Below are 14,828 nucleotides of genomic sequence, written 5' to 3' on the forward strand. Positions count from 1 at the left end.
GACTCCGTGACACATTAGCGACTGATTTGCTCGACTCTCGAAACCTCAAAATCCTAGGAACGGCGCTGATGCGTGGATTCCCGTATGGTGAGAACTCTATCCGCACAACAGAACATGCTGCAACAAACGGTCAGAATGTGTCGCGATCACTGCTTGCACACCACAGCTCCAGCAAATTTGGGTGGGGCTCGCCAGCACCTTCAAATCAAGTGTATTGATCATGATGTTCACTTCAACATGCAGACGAGCTTCCTACTTATCAAGCGACGTTGGTGACAGTATGAAGAGCATCAAGAGTTATCAATATATGGACGTGTGCATTAGATTATGGAGCAGCGAGTTCGCCCTTACTGTTCGCAGACGATGACTGTGAATGTGTTGAGCTGCCGACGTCGATACTCCAGAGCAGAGCATCCTGTTCTGGCAGTGAGTCCGAGTCAGAATCTCGTACCGAGTGCGCGGCAACAAGCGTTGCGCTGGTATCTGACGCCGAGCGGATGCAACGTACGCAGAAGGTCATCTTCTCCGACGTCACGCCGGGCTTGCACTGCGAGATCTTCAGCATCTTTTGAGGAACGCGACAACTCGAGCACACGCGCGCACAACACACGCAGCAGATCTTGTGGATACCTCCAGGCGGGGCTGGCTTCACTGTGCGTTTACACAACGCACACTGCTTACAGCACGCTTCAGTCTTCAGTGGAGGGGTAGCATGTTTGACAAGGTACGCCAGCTTGTACATCTTGGCACACTCGAGGTTCTTGGGGATGGACATGACGATCTCCGTGACGGTTGTCACGACAAGCGACTTTGGCGCCTCGCCCATTGCACACACAAATCCACGCAGGAAAACATCCACCACGCGCTCGGAGCGTTGGCGGTACAGATAACAATACGACAATTTGGCACGCACGATGTTGTACTCGCTCAGCTCTCGGACGTCCGGGAGGTCGATCGAGTGCTTGAGATGGTACCCAAGCGGTTGTTTCCGACCGTCCGAGTCCGTGATAGTAGTGAACCCCGTCGTCTCGAGGTACACGAGGTCGCGCACTCGCATCACTGCACCGACGAGGAACGGGTGCGCTTTGACCGCCCATTTGATAGACACCTCGCGGAACGGCTGCGAAGGCGTGGCCTTCACGAGTTGACCCAGTACAGCCCAATCGGCGTAGCCGTCTTCGACGACAGCAGTCTTGAGCTGCATACTACGACCTGTGGGCGTTCGGAGACCCAGCAGACAGTCCTCGACGGTACCTTCGAGACTTCCGACCGCGAGCATGAGAGGGACCACTTGATCGCCCCGTTGGGGGTCACGCAGCCTCGATGCACTTTGCCGCTCCGCCGCCGCGGGCCCGTATTGCTTGTAGAGCGTGAACCGCTCGTGCTGCTTGAGCTTCTTCCATTCGCTCGCATTGACCTGTCCATGGCATGTCGTCAAGAAATCGTGATAGTAGTCGCGCGTCTCCTCCACCACGCTCGACGCGTAGTCCTCGAGGGCATCCGCCTCGTCCGGAGGGAGATCGATAGAGGGGAAGATGTTGCGGGGTAATGGGAGCTTCATGATCTGCTGCTGTGGTGGTTGCAACGCAAAGTCGCGAATGACCGAGCGCTAACGTGCTTCGGGTTCTTGCTCACGGACGGGACGCTCGGTCGCTGATGGCCTGCGTGCTCTTTGCGCTTCAGATGAAGAGACCGCCGCGCTGCGAGGGCTTTCAACAGACGAGGCCTGATCGTGAGCGAGGCTTTGGAAAAGAGCCAAGAGAGTGCAATGCAGTCGTGGCGTTAGTAGAACTGTCTAAGGCGCGCGTCGTGGCCGATGAAGACGGCGGAGGCTTCGACGAATGTTGGCCATGGACAGCACCGTCGTGCTTTCGCTGACCACCAGATAATGGATAGTGGGAGCCTCATTTCACCGCACGACCCTCGTGCACACGACAAAGGTGGCGACGGTATTCGTGTGGAGACCATCACGCGAGACTGCGTTCACCGTGATGTCGGTTGGCTGCTGTAGACGGCAGCAACCAAGGTGAACGCCTCGTTCAATGAGCAAGCCGGCGCTCTTGACGGACAAGAGCATCTTGTGTGCGCTAAATAATGTTGTCAACATCGTTGATTACCCTTCCGAAGCTCAGACCCGCCCCTCGAGGTGATCCAACGCCGGGTTTAGCAGGCTGAGTCGGTCATGATGCCCTGCCCAAATTACCTGCCGACAAGATTTGCTAAGTTTACCACCTCGCTTCAACTCGATCCTCGACTCTCTCCGGAGCTCCATAGCCATGCCTCGCCTCGATTTAGATCTTCTGGCTTGGACTCACAGAGACGAGAGCAGTGTGCAAGTTGCAAGCCAAGTAAAACTTCATCCAACGTCGACGATGACCCGGGTTGGAGAAAACAGTATCGCTTGTCCGGAGATGGACGAAAGACGCGAAGCTTCGTTGCCGGTCGATGGAGACGAGAATGTACCAGTCGCAGACGACAAGAGCGCTGTCGTGCTCACGACGGAGGAGTTGACGCCGCTAGCCGAAGTTTCAAGCGTCTCGGTGGATGACATCGTCCACATCCTGGCGAAATCTACGGACTGGCTGCAGCTGTACGACGCTGTCGTGACGCTGCGCCGGGTTATCGTGCACCATAGCGAGGTGATCTCGAGCAAACATATCGAGGAGCTCCTTCGACCACTCGCGCTAGAATGTGACAGTCTCCGCTCGTCGCCGTCCAAAAACGGTCTGCTGGCATGTGCCGAGTGTTTCCAGTTCCTACCTCGGTCGATGTTGGAGCGGCAGCTGTTCGGCAGTGCCCACCCGGAGGTCTTCGACGTTCTTCTCCGCCGCTCCGTGTGCGAGAAGAAGTTCCTGCGCGACGCCGCTGCAATTGCAGTGGATCAACTTGCTACCCACCTCACCGGTCTACCGCTTCTTGCAGCCGCTGCTCGATATGGTACAAACAAGAATGGGAAGCTGTGTGGTACGGCTGCCAAGACCATTGCGTTGAGTTTGCTACGCTTGAAGCAAGACCAAGACGGGGGTGGGCAGGTCTTGGCACTCAAAGGCGAGCCTCTGCGAGCAGTGTATCGAGCCTTGGCAGCATTTCGTGAAAGCAAAGATGGCACCGCACGAGCCGAAGCGACTGCAAGTTTCCAACGACTGGGCGAGTTACTCGGGCCGGAGGAGCTGGCGCTTGGCTTGAAAGGTGCTATGCCTGGTGCTGGGCAGGCTGGTATCGTGGCTCGCATTCTCAAAGACGCATCCCCCAAGTCAAACGCGTCCAAGGCCCGTCCTCGGAATGGGACTCTCCGAGACCGTGTGAGGCAAGACACCAACGGACGGACCGGAACTGTTGTAAAACACGAGCGTTAATACAAAACATTCTAATGCCTGTGTGTTGTTCGTTTATGAGGTTGTAGCACACTGCACGCTGTTCGTCTCAGTGCCATGAGAGCCTCAAACGTACGTCGCTTACTGGACGTCGGCAACGCCCATGACGATTTCCCGGCCGAGGTCGTCCGAGAGCTTGTCGCCGCTGATCACAACGACGCGGTCGCCCGAAGACAGCCATCCCATCTTCTTCGCCTGCGCAATGGCCTCCGCGGTGGTCGGGCGACGGGTGAGGTCGTCCGGGACCACCGGGTACAGGCCGCGGTGGATCTGGAGCTGACGGCCGACCTTGAGGTTGGTCGTGAAGCACATGACCGGCACGGTGGGCTTGTACTTGGCGACCTTGCGGGCTGTGTAGCCCGTGGCGGTCAGCACGATCATCAGCTGCGCCTTCATCTCGTCGGCGGTCTTGACTGCCGAGGACACGGCAGACTCGACGTCCGACGTGGGCGGCGCGAAGCGGAACTTGGCGCGGTACGTGGGCTGCAGCAGCAGCTCGTCGGCCTCCTTGATCACCGTGTTCATGGTGTTCACCGACTCGATCGGGTACTTGCCCTGCGCAGACTCACCGCTGAGCATGACGCAGTCAGCGCCATCCAGGACGGCGTTGCCGACATCCGAGACTTCGGCACGCGTGGGGCGCGGGTTGTTCTGCATGGACTCGAGCATCTGCGTGGCCACGATCACGGGCTTGCCGATGGCATTGCACTTGTCCACCATCATCTTCTGGTACGTCAGCACCTTCTGCGCGGGCACCTCGACGCCGAGGTCGCCGCGCGCGCACATGATGCCGTCCGAGGCCTCGAGGATCTCATCGAAGTTCTGGATGCCCTCGAGGTTCTCCACCTTGGAGATGATCTTGGGCGCGATGTAGTCGGGCTGGTGCGCCCAGTGCTTCTTGATGCACTCGTCCACGAACGCGCGGATCTTGTGCACGTCGCTGGCCTTGCGGATGAAGGACGCGGCGATGAAGTCGATGTCGTGCTGGACGCCCCAGTCTAAGTCGCGCTTGTCCTTGTCGGACAGCGCCGGCAGCGTCACGATGAGGCCGGGCAGGTTGACGCCCTTGCGGTTGCCGATCTCCTCCGTGTTCTCGATCGTGCACGTGACCTCGTCCTGGCCCACGGCCGTGCACGTGAGGCGGATGAGGCCGTCGGACAGCAGCACCGTGTCGCCCACCTGGACGGTCTGCGGCAGCTCCTGGTACGTGACGAAGAACTTGTCGGCCGTGCCCTTGAGCTCGAAGGCGGAGTCGGTCGTGAGCACCACGGACTTGCCCTTCTCGAGCCTGATCTTCTTGCCGTCCAGCATCTTGCCCGTGCGGATCTCGGGGCCCTTGGTGTCGTGCAGCACGGCGCGCAGGTTGAGCTGCGCCTTGCCCTCGGCGTGCACGCCGCGGCACGCGCGCAGGTTGTTGACGCGCAGCAGCGCCTCGTCGTACTCTGCGTGCGAAAAGTTGATGCGCATGATGCGCAGCCCCTCGTTCGTGAGCTTCTGCAGCATGTCCATCTGCTCGGACACGGGCCCGATGGTGGCCACGATCTTGGTCATGGAGAACTTGGAGCTGCGTGGGTTCTTGTACAGCTCCGAGGCAGACGCGAGGCCGCGCGCGTTGCGCATCGTCGTCTTGACGGAGCGGAGGGCCAGGCGACGCAACATGGTGGAGAGGTGGGAGCTAGACGGGGGAAGTCTGCGAATGGCACTGCGGTTAGTGGATCATGATGGAGCTCTGGTGCGTGTCTAGCATGTTGTTACCTGAGACTCGTTTTGGCTTGTGGTGGTGAGCCGTTGGAATCGTGCGGTGCAGCGTCTTTGGTGCTTGGAGAGGCGGATGACATGGGCAGTTGGCGATGTCTAGCATATAATGGACTAGATGTTGTGAAAGTGACCCCCTCTCCTTGTCTGCAGCGGCGGATCGCGACCCAATCACTGGACGGCGCCCATCTCTCGGGAGGTTGAACTTAGTCGATACTTATTCGAAATATGTGTGGAAGTATCATACCTACAAACGCGAGTCTAAACGATAATTACTCGAGGTGTGTATCTCGAACGATGGGGATGTTGAAGAGCGCTCCAAGCAGCACGAAAAGCGCGCCGTCAGCATGCTGCGCGTCACAAGCTCCAGTGCTTCACATACATGTACAATGAGCTTTGGCGTGGGTGCCTTCGAGGGAGTTGGCCATCACGTCGTTCAGCGTACCAGAAGTGGTTCATTGTTCTGTCGGCCTGGTGCTTGGTTTGGATAGTTTTGGTTAGGCTACCCTTCGTATATTCATGAGTACAAACACTATCCACGCGTCGCTTCCTTGGCTACGCGTACTCTGTGCTGCTCATCTCGTACTCGCAAAATCAACTGGTGCCTCTTTCTTCCTCGTGATACTCCAGGTAGGCGCCCGCAACGACCAAACCGAATGATGCGCTGGCCGAATCATCTCGGCGGCATCGTCTGTTTCCTCTACGAAGGAGAACTCGGAATCGTTGGCCACCATGACGTCGGTCAGACAGGAGAAGCAAAAGACGACCTTTCTGTTGGCCTCCTTTTGGTCTCGTCTTCGGAGCTTTATCTTCTTCTCGATCTTGCACGAGCTGCAAACGTACTCACGGCACAGTGTACACGAGTTATTGTAGTTCGTAAACCTTCGAAGACGCCACACGCGCTTGGTGCACGTGGTACAGTTGAGATATGAGCTCAGTGGTTTGCTGCTTTCCAGATCCCTGTAGCTTTTGCTGAGAACTTGTACCAATTTCTGCATTTTTCCTCCCCGAGCAGTGAACATCGACAGCAGCGCTTTCACAAAGCGAGGAGCAACCACTCGTCGGACTCGGTTGCTCATGGGGTCCATCATAGCCATAGCATACACCGATACCGAGTCCTCGTTAGTTTGACGGAAGAAAGAGCACACCGAAAGCTTTGCTCGCACTCTTCCAGGGAGGTCGTGGGCTGCTGGAACATCCACTGAGTGCATGAGGTGGTAACCGAGGCGCTCTCCGCTCGGTAAAGTCTCCACACCTGTAGCTTCGACGTACACGTAGTCGCGGTTCTTGACGAGCCTCACCGATCGACGACGAACGTCTAACTCCATCCACCTCACTGCAACAGACTGAAAAGGCTCGACTGGCGTCGGTTCCCTGATTGAGGAGAGTACGGCAGCGTCGCTGAAGACATTGGCGCCTGCCATCTCGATACCACTCGAGCCGACAATGCCGTACATCACGTCGTTGAGGCTACCTGGAGTAGACCCAACGAGCAGCATCGACTGCAAATCGGAACCATCGTCCACTTGGAATCGGTAGCTCCTTCTTTCCGTAGCCCGACTGCTGTAGACTCGCACCTGGTCCTTAAACTTGACAAGCTTCCAGATGTTCGGGTCCACGTCCGTGAAGCGCAGATATTGATCGAAGTTGGCATCGAGGATAGTCTTCGCGAGAACTTGCAGCTCTGTCATGTCAGCCAGCGACAACGACATAGGTCGGAACGGGCTGGCTGCCTCTCCCTTGATCATCTTTGCGCGGCAAGTCTACTGAGCGCGATGCCAAGTAAATGGATAAATGGCTTTCTTGTTGACGCAATTTTGTGAGCCGGAGGCGAACAGATCTTCATTTTTGCCCATGCGGACTGAAGAAAAGTTTTGGGGACACCGTGTCTCCACAATCCGTGGAGGTTCCAAAACCACATGCTATTGGTGTCGAGCATTACATCTGTATAGCTCGTGGTGAGTTTGGTGTCTCAAGTATCTGGGTCGATAGGGAGGATCCGAAATAAAAGCTCTGTTTTGCCTTTTGCGCTTGGTCGGCCAGTGGTTCGAACAAGAGCTTTCTGTTACCGCCACCGCTTAGTAGAGCTCATATCGTGCTTTATGTTGGTCCAAACAGGGGTCTCTAGCACGCTAAGACTTTCAGGTGCTTGGGTAAAGTCATCGTGTGCTCGAAAAGTCGATGGAGCCTCCAGACCGCTCATCACTGTCCACGAGACCCCAACGTGGAATCTTGGACGCCCAAACCGACCGATAGGCTGGACGAGTAGACCCAGAGGCGTCGCTTGCGAAGGAGAACTCGGACTCGTGTGCTGTCATCGCGTCCGTCAGACACGAGAAACAAAAACTGACTTTTCTTGTGGCCTTGTGTTGGCCTGCGGTCTGGACCTTCACCTTCTTGTCGATCTTGCACGCACTGCAAACGTATCTGGAGCAGACCAAGCAAGTGGCATGGCGTCTTGAGAATTTCCCTAGGCGCCACGCACGCTTGGTGCACGTGGCACAAGTCTGATTTGAGATCGAAGACTTGAGGTTGCTCACCTCCGAGCAACTCTTGCCAAAAGAATGTGCCAGGTTCTTCATTTTGGCATCTTCAGCAGACTTCACTACCGACAACAACGTGTTGGTGAAGCGAGGAACGACCACCCGTCGAACCCGGTCACTCATCGGAGCCAGCATCGCCATTGCGTACACCGACACTGACCTGTCATTTACTTCATGGAAGAAGAGACACGTCGATAGCATTGCTCGAACCCGCCCTGGTAGTTCACCAGCTCCTGAAATCTCCACTGAGTGCATGACGTGGTAACCAAGACGCTCTCCGGTAGCGAGATACTTGATTCCCGTAGCTTCGACGTAGACATAGTCACGGTTCTTGACAAGTCCCATTGATCGACGGCGAACGTCCAATTCCGCCCACTTGACCGTCAGAGCCTCAAAGGGATTCCCTAGCGTCGGCTCTTTGATCGAAGACAGTATCGCAGCGCTGCTGAAATCTGCCATGTACGACGGTTTAGCGTTCATTTCCTCGCTACTCCAGCCGAGAACGGTATGCAGTACTTCGTCAAGTGTGCTAGGGATCGACCCGACGCACAGTATCGACTGCAAATCTCCATCCGCTCGATCGCTTTGGAAAGGGTAGCGACTTCTTCGTTTCCTTTCTCGGCTGCTGTAGACTCGCATTTGGTCGTGAACTTTGACGAGTTTCCACTCGTTTGGGTCTGGACCCGAAAATTGCACGAACCGACCGAAGTTGGCGTCGAGGATTGTCTGCGCTATACCTTCCAGCTCGTTTTTGTCGGAACGAGAGAGGTGTATCGTCTCGAACGGGCTGTTGAAGAATTTGGTGTCCATCTCGAACAAGGTTTGGCAGTGCAGACCCAGCAGATTGGCGAATGGTCTCGGCGGTTCGTTGCCTATGGCAGAGCAGATCTCTCTTTTGCTCATGCGGAAAGGTGTCGGGTAGTGAACGCAGTCGATAGCCGTTCCAATCAACGCGCTGATAACCACTCCCTTTCGCCGCCCAACGCCGCCCGTCGATTCTGGCTTGGTAGGTAATACGCGCATGTGTACGCAATGTTTTCTACTCCATCCAAGAGCAGCGATCTACAGCACCCTGTTGGAGAAATGCGTGCATGCGTATTTTAGAGTGCCGACCGGGTACATGTAGTGCTCTATAGCGTCTACGGCGTTTACCAATCAGGTATGTTCTGTGTACGTCCAGCGCTTTGAAGCGCAAGTGACTATGGAGGCGCTGTTCTCGGCTCCGTAAGAGGACGACGAACGCAATATGCCAATTGTCTGATTACTGTTTTCATGCGTTATAGTACACCAACTTTTTACTTTGATTGAGAGTTCGAGTTTAGCTCCTCCGTTCTAGAATATGACTTTCCGTTGAGTCATCTTGGGCTCTTGCACGTGTAAATTGAGCAAAAGTTACACTGCGGTTTCCCAGTCGCCTTCCGGTGGGCGAGGGAGGGAGAGGTCTTCAGTTCTGCAAACGTTTGCTAAGAGTACGCGCCAGGCTTTGATCTTGCAGACTTGATAGCACCATCTTCGCGAAAAGAGGTAGAATCACCCGTCGGTCCCGATCACACATTGAATCTAGACGTCAGAGTTATGGCCGCCGTTTACTGCACTGAGACTGAGGTTCCATTTAGCGGAAGGAGCACACCGCTGCTCCGGATAGGACGTGGGCCGTCGTCGTTTTTGAGTCGGTGTGCCTTCTAAGGGGGGGGTTACTCGCCGAACCTTTTACTGAGCGATCTCAATTTACGGCGCAGTTTAATGGAATTTTCCGTCTTGGAGAATCCGTACGCGTCCGCGTCGCTCGCGCAAGATGAGCAAAAGATGGCATTTCGTTGAGTCATCTGAAGATCTGACGTCACGAAGCTGAGCTCCTTTACGATTTTGCACGAGCTGCAAACGTTGTCGGAGCAAACGTTGCATACACCGTGGTGGAGTGAAAAACTTCCGAATCGCCACAGCCGTTTACTGCAGGTAATGCAGGTATGACCTGGAGCTAGTCCCAGCATCTTCGAGTTGTTTTTTCCGGGAGTCTCTGTCACGGAACTCCGAGTTTTGTCGCAATGGGGACGCTTGGACAGCGACAACAGCATCTTGACAAAGTGAGGCACGATCACCCGTTGCGTCCGGCCATTCAGTGAATCCATCATTCCCATGACATAGATCGAAACTGAAGTCTCGTTCACTTGCCGGAAGAACGAGCACACTGATAGTTGAGCACGAACTCGCCCGGGTAGAGCGTGAGCTCCAGGAAACCCAATTGAGTGCATAAGATGATAGCCCACACGCTCACCACTTGGAAGACGCCGAACGCCAGCAGCTTCAGCGTAAACGTAGTCGTGGTTCATGACCAGCCCCATCGATTTCAGTCGAACGTCCAATTCTGCCCACTTTACGGCTACGGACCGGAACGGCTTCGTCGGTGTCGGTTCTTTGAGTGTGGAGAGTACGGAAGCTCGACTTAGGTCATTCGTAGCCCCAGGAGTCTGGGCCACAAGTCGGGGCATCAAATCCTCCAGCTTACCGGAAGTTAATCCGACGCACAGCATCGATTGCATCATGGTGGTATCGGCCTCAGGGACTTGAAATGAGGTGCGAGACGGCCAGACTTGACGCTTGTGGTAGACTTGTACTTGATCTTTGCTTTTCACGAGCTTCCAGGCGCTCGGGTTGACTTTTCCATCATCAGCGCCCCAGAAGCGTTGATACCGGTCGAAGTTCGCTTTAAGGATGGTCTGGGTGATAACCTGCAGCAGCTTCTTGTCCGTCGGTGAGAGCGAGATTGGCCGGAATGGGCCCGTGGAGGAGTCTTCTTTTGACATCTCCGTAGTGGTTTCTTGGGTGCCGTGACAGGAAGCTGTTCAATTGGCAAATAGCGTCCCCCAAAGTGCTGCTTCTTCGCTTTTGATGTGACGACCGACTATCCAAACCGCAGGTTCTGACCCGGTTAGTGCTCGCGTGCCACCTGTTTGCTTCTAGCCAACGCTGTAGGGCCATGGAAATGATATCCAGGTGTTCTACAATCAAGCGCGAACCACGTGGTCGACTTCAACATTATTTCGCGCCTATCAACAGCATAATGCTTGGAAGAACGAAGTAGTAGACTCCCAGCACCACCTTGAACATGCCTAGTGGCCACTCGTAGCCATACTTGCCTGTCTTGTGCAGCGGCGGACCGGCTCCCCGCTACGTCACATAGCGAGAAGCGTTGTGCGTCAGACGCGGTCAGTCCGACGGGGCTAAAGTTTGTCTTGCACGCAGACATCCGGTCCTGTTGCTTGTCCAACATGCGTTTCGTATCTTTTGTATACGTTACTCAGCCGTGACGTAACCACCAAAAGGCACCAATACCAATCAGCACCTGCACTTCCTGCTTCCGCAGCAAGCAACCTCACCAACACCTTTCTTCTGTCAACGTTTTTTGTTAAGAAATTACACAGCGAAGCTCTCTATGTGCGCGTGATTCACCCGCCTGCCGAGGCAACACCCTGTCCGACGTCCATTTACTTGGCCTTGGTCTGGTTGGCGACGCCGGCGATGCGTGCCTTGATCTCTTCCTGGTTGCCCACGTAGTAGCCCGAGAGCGGGCCGATGGCATCCTTGTGGGGCACGGGCTTGAAGTTCTCGTCCAGGTCGTACACGAGGGGCACGCCCGTGGGGATGTTGAGGCCCGTGATCGAGTCCTCGGGGATGTTGTCCAGGTGCTTGACCAGCGCACGCAGCGAGTTGCCGTGCGCGGCGATCACGATCTTCTTGCCCTCCTTAATGGACGGGATGATAGTCTGCTCCCAGTAGGGCAGCACGCGCTCGCCCGTGGTGGCGAGCGACTCCGCGAAGGGCAGCAGCTCCTTGGGCACGTCAGCGTACTTGGGGTCATTGCCCGGGTAGAAAGGACTGTCGGCCTCGAGCGACGGGGGTGGCGTCGCGTAACTGCGGCGCCAGACCATGACCTTGTCGATGCCGTGCTTGTCCACGGTCTCCTGCTTGTTGAGGCCCGTGAGCGAGCCGTAGTGGCGCTCGTTGAGGCGCCAGGAGCGCACCACGGGGATCCACATGAGGTCCGTCTCCTCCAGGATGTTCCACAGCGTCTTGATGGCGCGCTTGAGCACCGACGTGTACGCCAGGTCGAACTTGAAGCCCGCGGCGTGCAGCACCTTGCCGGCGTCGTGCGACTCGTGCTCGCCCTTGGCGGACAGCGGCACGTCGTGCCAGCCCGTGAACTTGTTGTCCACGTTCCACTGGCTCTCGCCGTGGCGAATGAGCACGATCTGGTACTTGGCAGCCATTGGCTTGACGATCTTTTGAGACTTGAGGGGAAGCTGGCAAATTGCGAACTGAGACTTGAGAGGAAAGATCGGAGGCGACGTGCGTGTTTTTACCGATTGCTTTAGTAAAAAGATGGAGTTTTGGGCCAATGATAACGCGTGATTTAGAGAAAGACCCGGCTATGTGATTTCCGTTTTTGCTTGCTCAGAAGAGCTATAGTGGGGGCAAGTGAAGTGCACGTGTCGCAGGCGGCGTTGTTTTTCTATGACATGGCTCCCAAGCGGAATACTTTAGTAAATCTTTGCGCTGATTGGCCACCCGCAGCGAATCAACGCCGCCCTCTGACGTGGCGGGGTCGCCAAGGAATCTGTTGCCTTGCTTGCACACCAATCGACACGCGCCACTGCCAGGCTTACTCGGAGGCTGGGTTCCCAGCGCTTGAATGAGCGGAATCGCGCGCGGCAACGAGCAGACCAGCGAGTGGAGGCAAAAAGACTGGAGTCATTGTGGCCTGAGGCAAAAGATAAAGATAACCATGAGTTGAAGGCTCCTGCTCACGACTGCGGTTCTCGTGAGGCATTCCAAGGTACGAGAGCTCAAGCAGGTCCCAGCGTGGTGGTGTGTCTGGCAATAACTTCAGTTAAGACGGACTGCATGAAGTTTGCCACTGTTCGAGATATTTCAATTGACGCAAGTTCTTCACCAAGAGAGCACTGAATTTGCTTGGCGTCGATTGAGGCTGCTCTAGAGAGGTAAGGAGAGATCAAGACGACGTTGTCGAAGACGTTGTGACGAACCAACCACGTGCTTTAACGGCGGCCTGTTGCCGGTTCGAATTGTTGTGACGAAGCTACTGCGCGTGGCTAAGATTGCAACTTCGGTTCGACTACGCAGTGAGAAGAAGGTGGGGTATTATATGTAGCCTAATTAGACCCGCAAAGCGACACTTACTTGCCGTTCGGCTGCAGCGAGGTTCTTACAGTTGATCAGCGATACAATTGTGATAGAAGATAAGGACTGTCAAAACGTTGCCAACTTTCCATCTGCATCGTGAATTGATCATGCACAACGAGGTAGTCATCACCACGAACTGCATTGCTGGTTTAAAAAAGGTGATGCACGAATATCCTGGGCCTCTTCCAACGAAGGCTCAACAGACGACTCTTACATCTGAGAGCGTTGACATCTTGCGTACGGTTCTAGATGCGCGAGATTTATTGCGGATCTGCCTTCTGCCCGCCTTATAGGCATCGCCATGCAATGCAACGTTCATGCACACAGCACAAAACTCCACCTTTCTCCGAACCAGGCGAAAGTCAGCCCCCACGAAGCTCAGTTTCATCTGAAGTTTGCAGGTGCTACAGATTTTGCCGAAACACAACTTGCAAGAGTCGCTGCATGTCCCCATGTCATCGCCTCGTCGAGAGACGGCCTTATTACATGTAACACAGATCTGCCCCCAATCGGGCGCTCCCACTCCCTTTGTCTTAGAGTACACAGTGTCCAGCGCGCAGGTAAGCTTCTTCATTTGACCGCAGAGGGCGTACTCAAGCGTAGAAAGTAAAGTGGTGGCCATGGTCGACACCACTAGACGGCGAACGTGGCCATTGCCGACAGGATCTACGGTCCCAGTGACGTAAATGCCTACTAGATCTGGACGCACTTGGCGGAAGAACGCACTGATCGACATGGTGGCGCGAACTCGGTTGGGCAAACTGTGAGTCTGCGGGAAGTTCACCGAGTGCAGAACGTGAAAACCAACGCGTTCTCCGTCGACTGTTTCGGTGATGCCGGTGGCTTCAACATAGACGTAGTCGCGATTCTGGACCAGTCCAGCCGATTGAAAAGGCATATCGAGCTCCATCCACTTCACCGTCACCGACCGGAACGGATCCTTCTCGCTCGGCATCACGACGTTTGCAAGAACGGCCTCAGAGCCAAGGCTGTCAGTGTACGACGCCTTGAGACGCATGCTCTCGAGAGTTGGGTTGACGGCACCCAGCATGACGTCGTCGATGGTCCCGGCAGCAGTTCCAACGCCGAGTAATGAAGGCAACGCGCAGCTGTCGTCGAGTTGCTGCTGGATATACGTGTTCATTGTTCGCCTGGACTTGATGGGCTTCCACTTGCTTGGGTCGAGCTTCCTCTTCTCCACCCACCAAAAGTTTTCGTACCGCTCCAAGCTCGTATCCATGGCGACGTTCACGACGTCGAGCAGGTCACTGGCATCGGAGGGTGCGAGCGACAGTCTCCTGAACGGACTTGCAGTGAAGTGAGCCTTCACCATTATGCCTGCGTTTTGGGGTGATATGGAATGAAGTGACTGGTTCGTGTCAAAATTGTGAATGAGGCTAAACCGCTAGCTTCTGTCAGATGGGTGTATCGACGCTGCATAGTATGTTGTCATTTTAGTAGACGCGCTCGGTACCTTGAACCAACCTTCGCCAGTCCTCCGGATATACATTTTATCCAGGTACCTGCGTGCATATGGTAAACTTATTATTTGATTTCGACCGCTGTTATCTAAACCCACACGGAGACGCGTTAACGAGCAAGGCGGAAATGATTCGTTTACAGGTTCTGGCCTTCCTTCCCTCTGAAGCTCACTGCTTCACTTCTCGTATTCACGGAGTTAACGTCCGAGTAATCCGAATATCGCTTGCTGCTCACACACAGCCATCTGCACAACGTCTCGCGGCTTGCAACCAACTTCCATCCACTCGTTCAATAATGTAAATGGAGCTCACCAACAGGTATCTTTTTTTGCAGAGAGCCGCTGAAGCAAGCCGCCAAGTGTTGTTGTCTGGCTCCGAATATGACGGGCGTACCAGGACCAACGATCGGCAGGATCACGCAGCGTGTATACCAGACCCCAAAATAATGGAGGGTGGTGTGGTTGGAACAGATT

At 55.2% G+C, this 14,828-nt stretch overlaps 4 protein-coding genes across 4 annotated transcripts; 1 reads left to right on the forward strand and 3 right to left on the reverse strand.

Moving 5' to 3' along the window:
* Positions 1-325: 325 nt before the first annotated feature.
* KRP23_350 (uncharacterized protein) lies at positions 326-1,561 on the reverse strand (the record flags this gene model as incomplete). Its single annotated transcript, XM_067888138.1, has 1 exon — positions 326-1,561. The coding sequence occupies one exon, from the start codon at positions 1,559-1,561 to the stop codon at positions 326-328; it is 1,236 nt and encodes a 411-aa protein (XP_067750907.1).
* Positions 1,562-2,411: 850 nt separating this feature from the next.
* KRP23_351 (uncharacterized protein) lies at positions 2,412-3,356 on the forward strand (the record flags this gene model as incomplete). Its single annotated transcript, XM_067888149.1, has 1 exon — positions 2,412-3,356. One exon carries the CDS (start codon positions 2,412-2,414, stop codon positions 3,354-3,356), a length of 945 nt encoding a protein of 314 aa, XP_067750908.1.
* Positions 3,357-3,455: 99 nt separating this feature from the next.
* Positions 3,456-5,212, reverse strand: KRP23_352 (Pyruvate kinase; the record flags this gene model as incomplete). The annotated part of the gene is made up of 2 exons (XM_067888160.1): positions 3,456-5,064; positions 5,130-5,212. The coding sequence occupies 2 exons, from the start codon at positions 5,210-5,212 to the stop codon at positions 3,456-3,458; spliced, it is 1,692 nt and encodes a 563-aa protein (XP_067750909.1).
* Positions 5,213-11,157: 5,945 nt separating this feature from the next.
* KRP23_353 (putative phosphoglycerate mutase) lies at positions 11,158-11,940 on the reverse strand (the record flags this gene model as incomplete). Its single annotated transcript, XM_067888171.1, has 1 exon — positions 11,158-11,940. One exon carries the CDS (start codon positions 11,938-11,940, stop codon positions 11,158-11,160), a length of 783 nt encoding a protein of 260 aa, XP_067750910.1.
* Between the last annotated feature and the right edge of the window lie 2,888 nt (positions 11,941-14,828).

Source organism: Phytophthora ramorum (genome assembly GCF_020800215.1).
Source record: "Phytophthora ramorum isolate Pr-102 chromosome Unknown Phyram_PR-102_s0001, whole genome shotgun sequence".
Classification (NCBI taxonomy): domain Eukaryota; phylum Oomycota; class Peronosporomycetes; order Peronosporales; family Peronosporaceae; genus Phytophthora; species Phytophthora ramorum.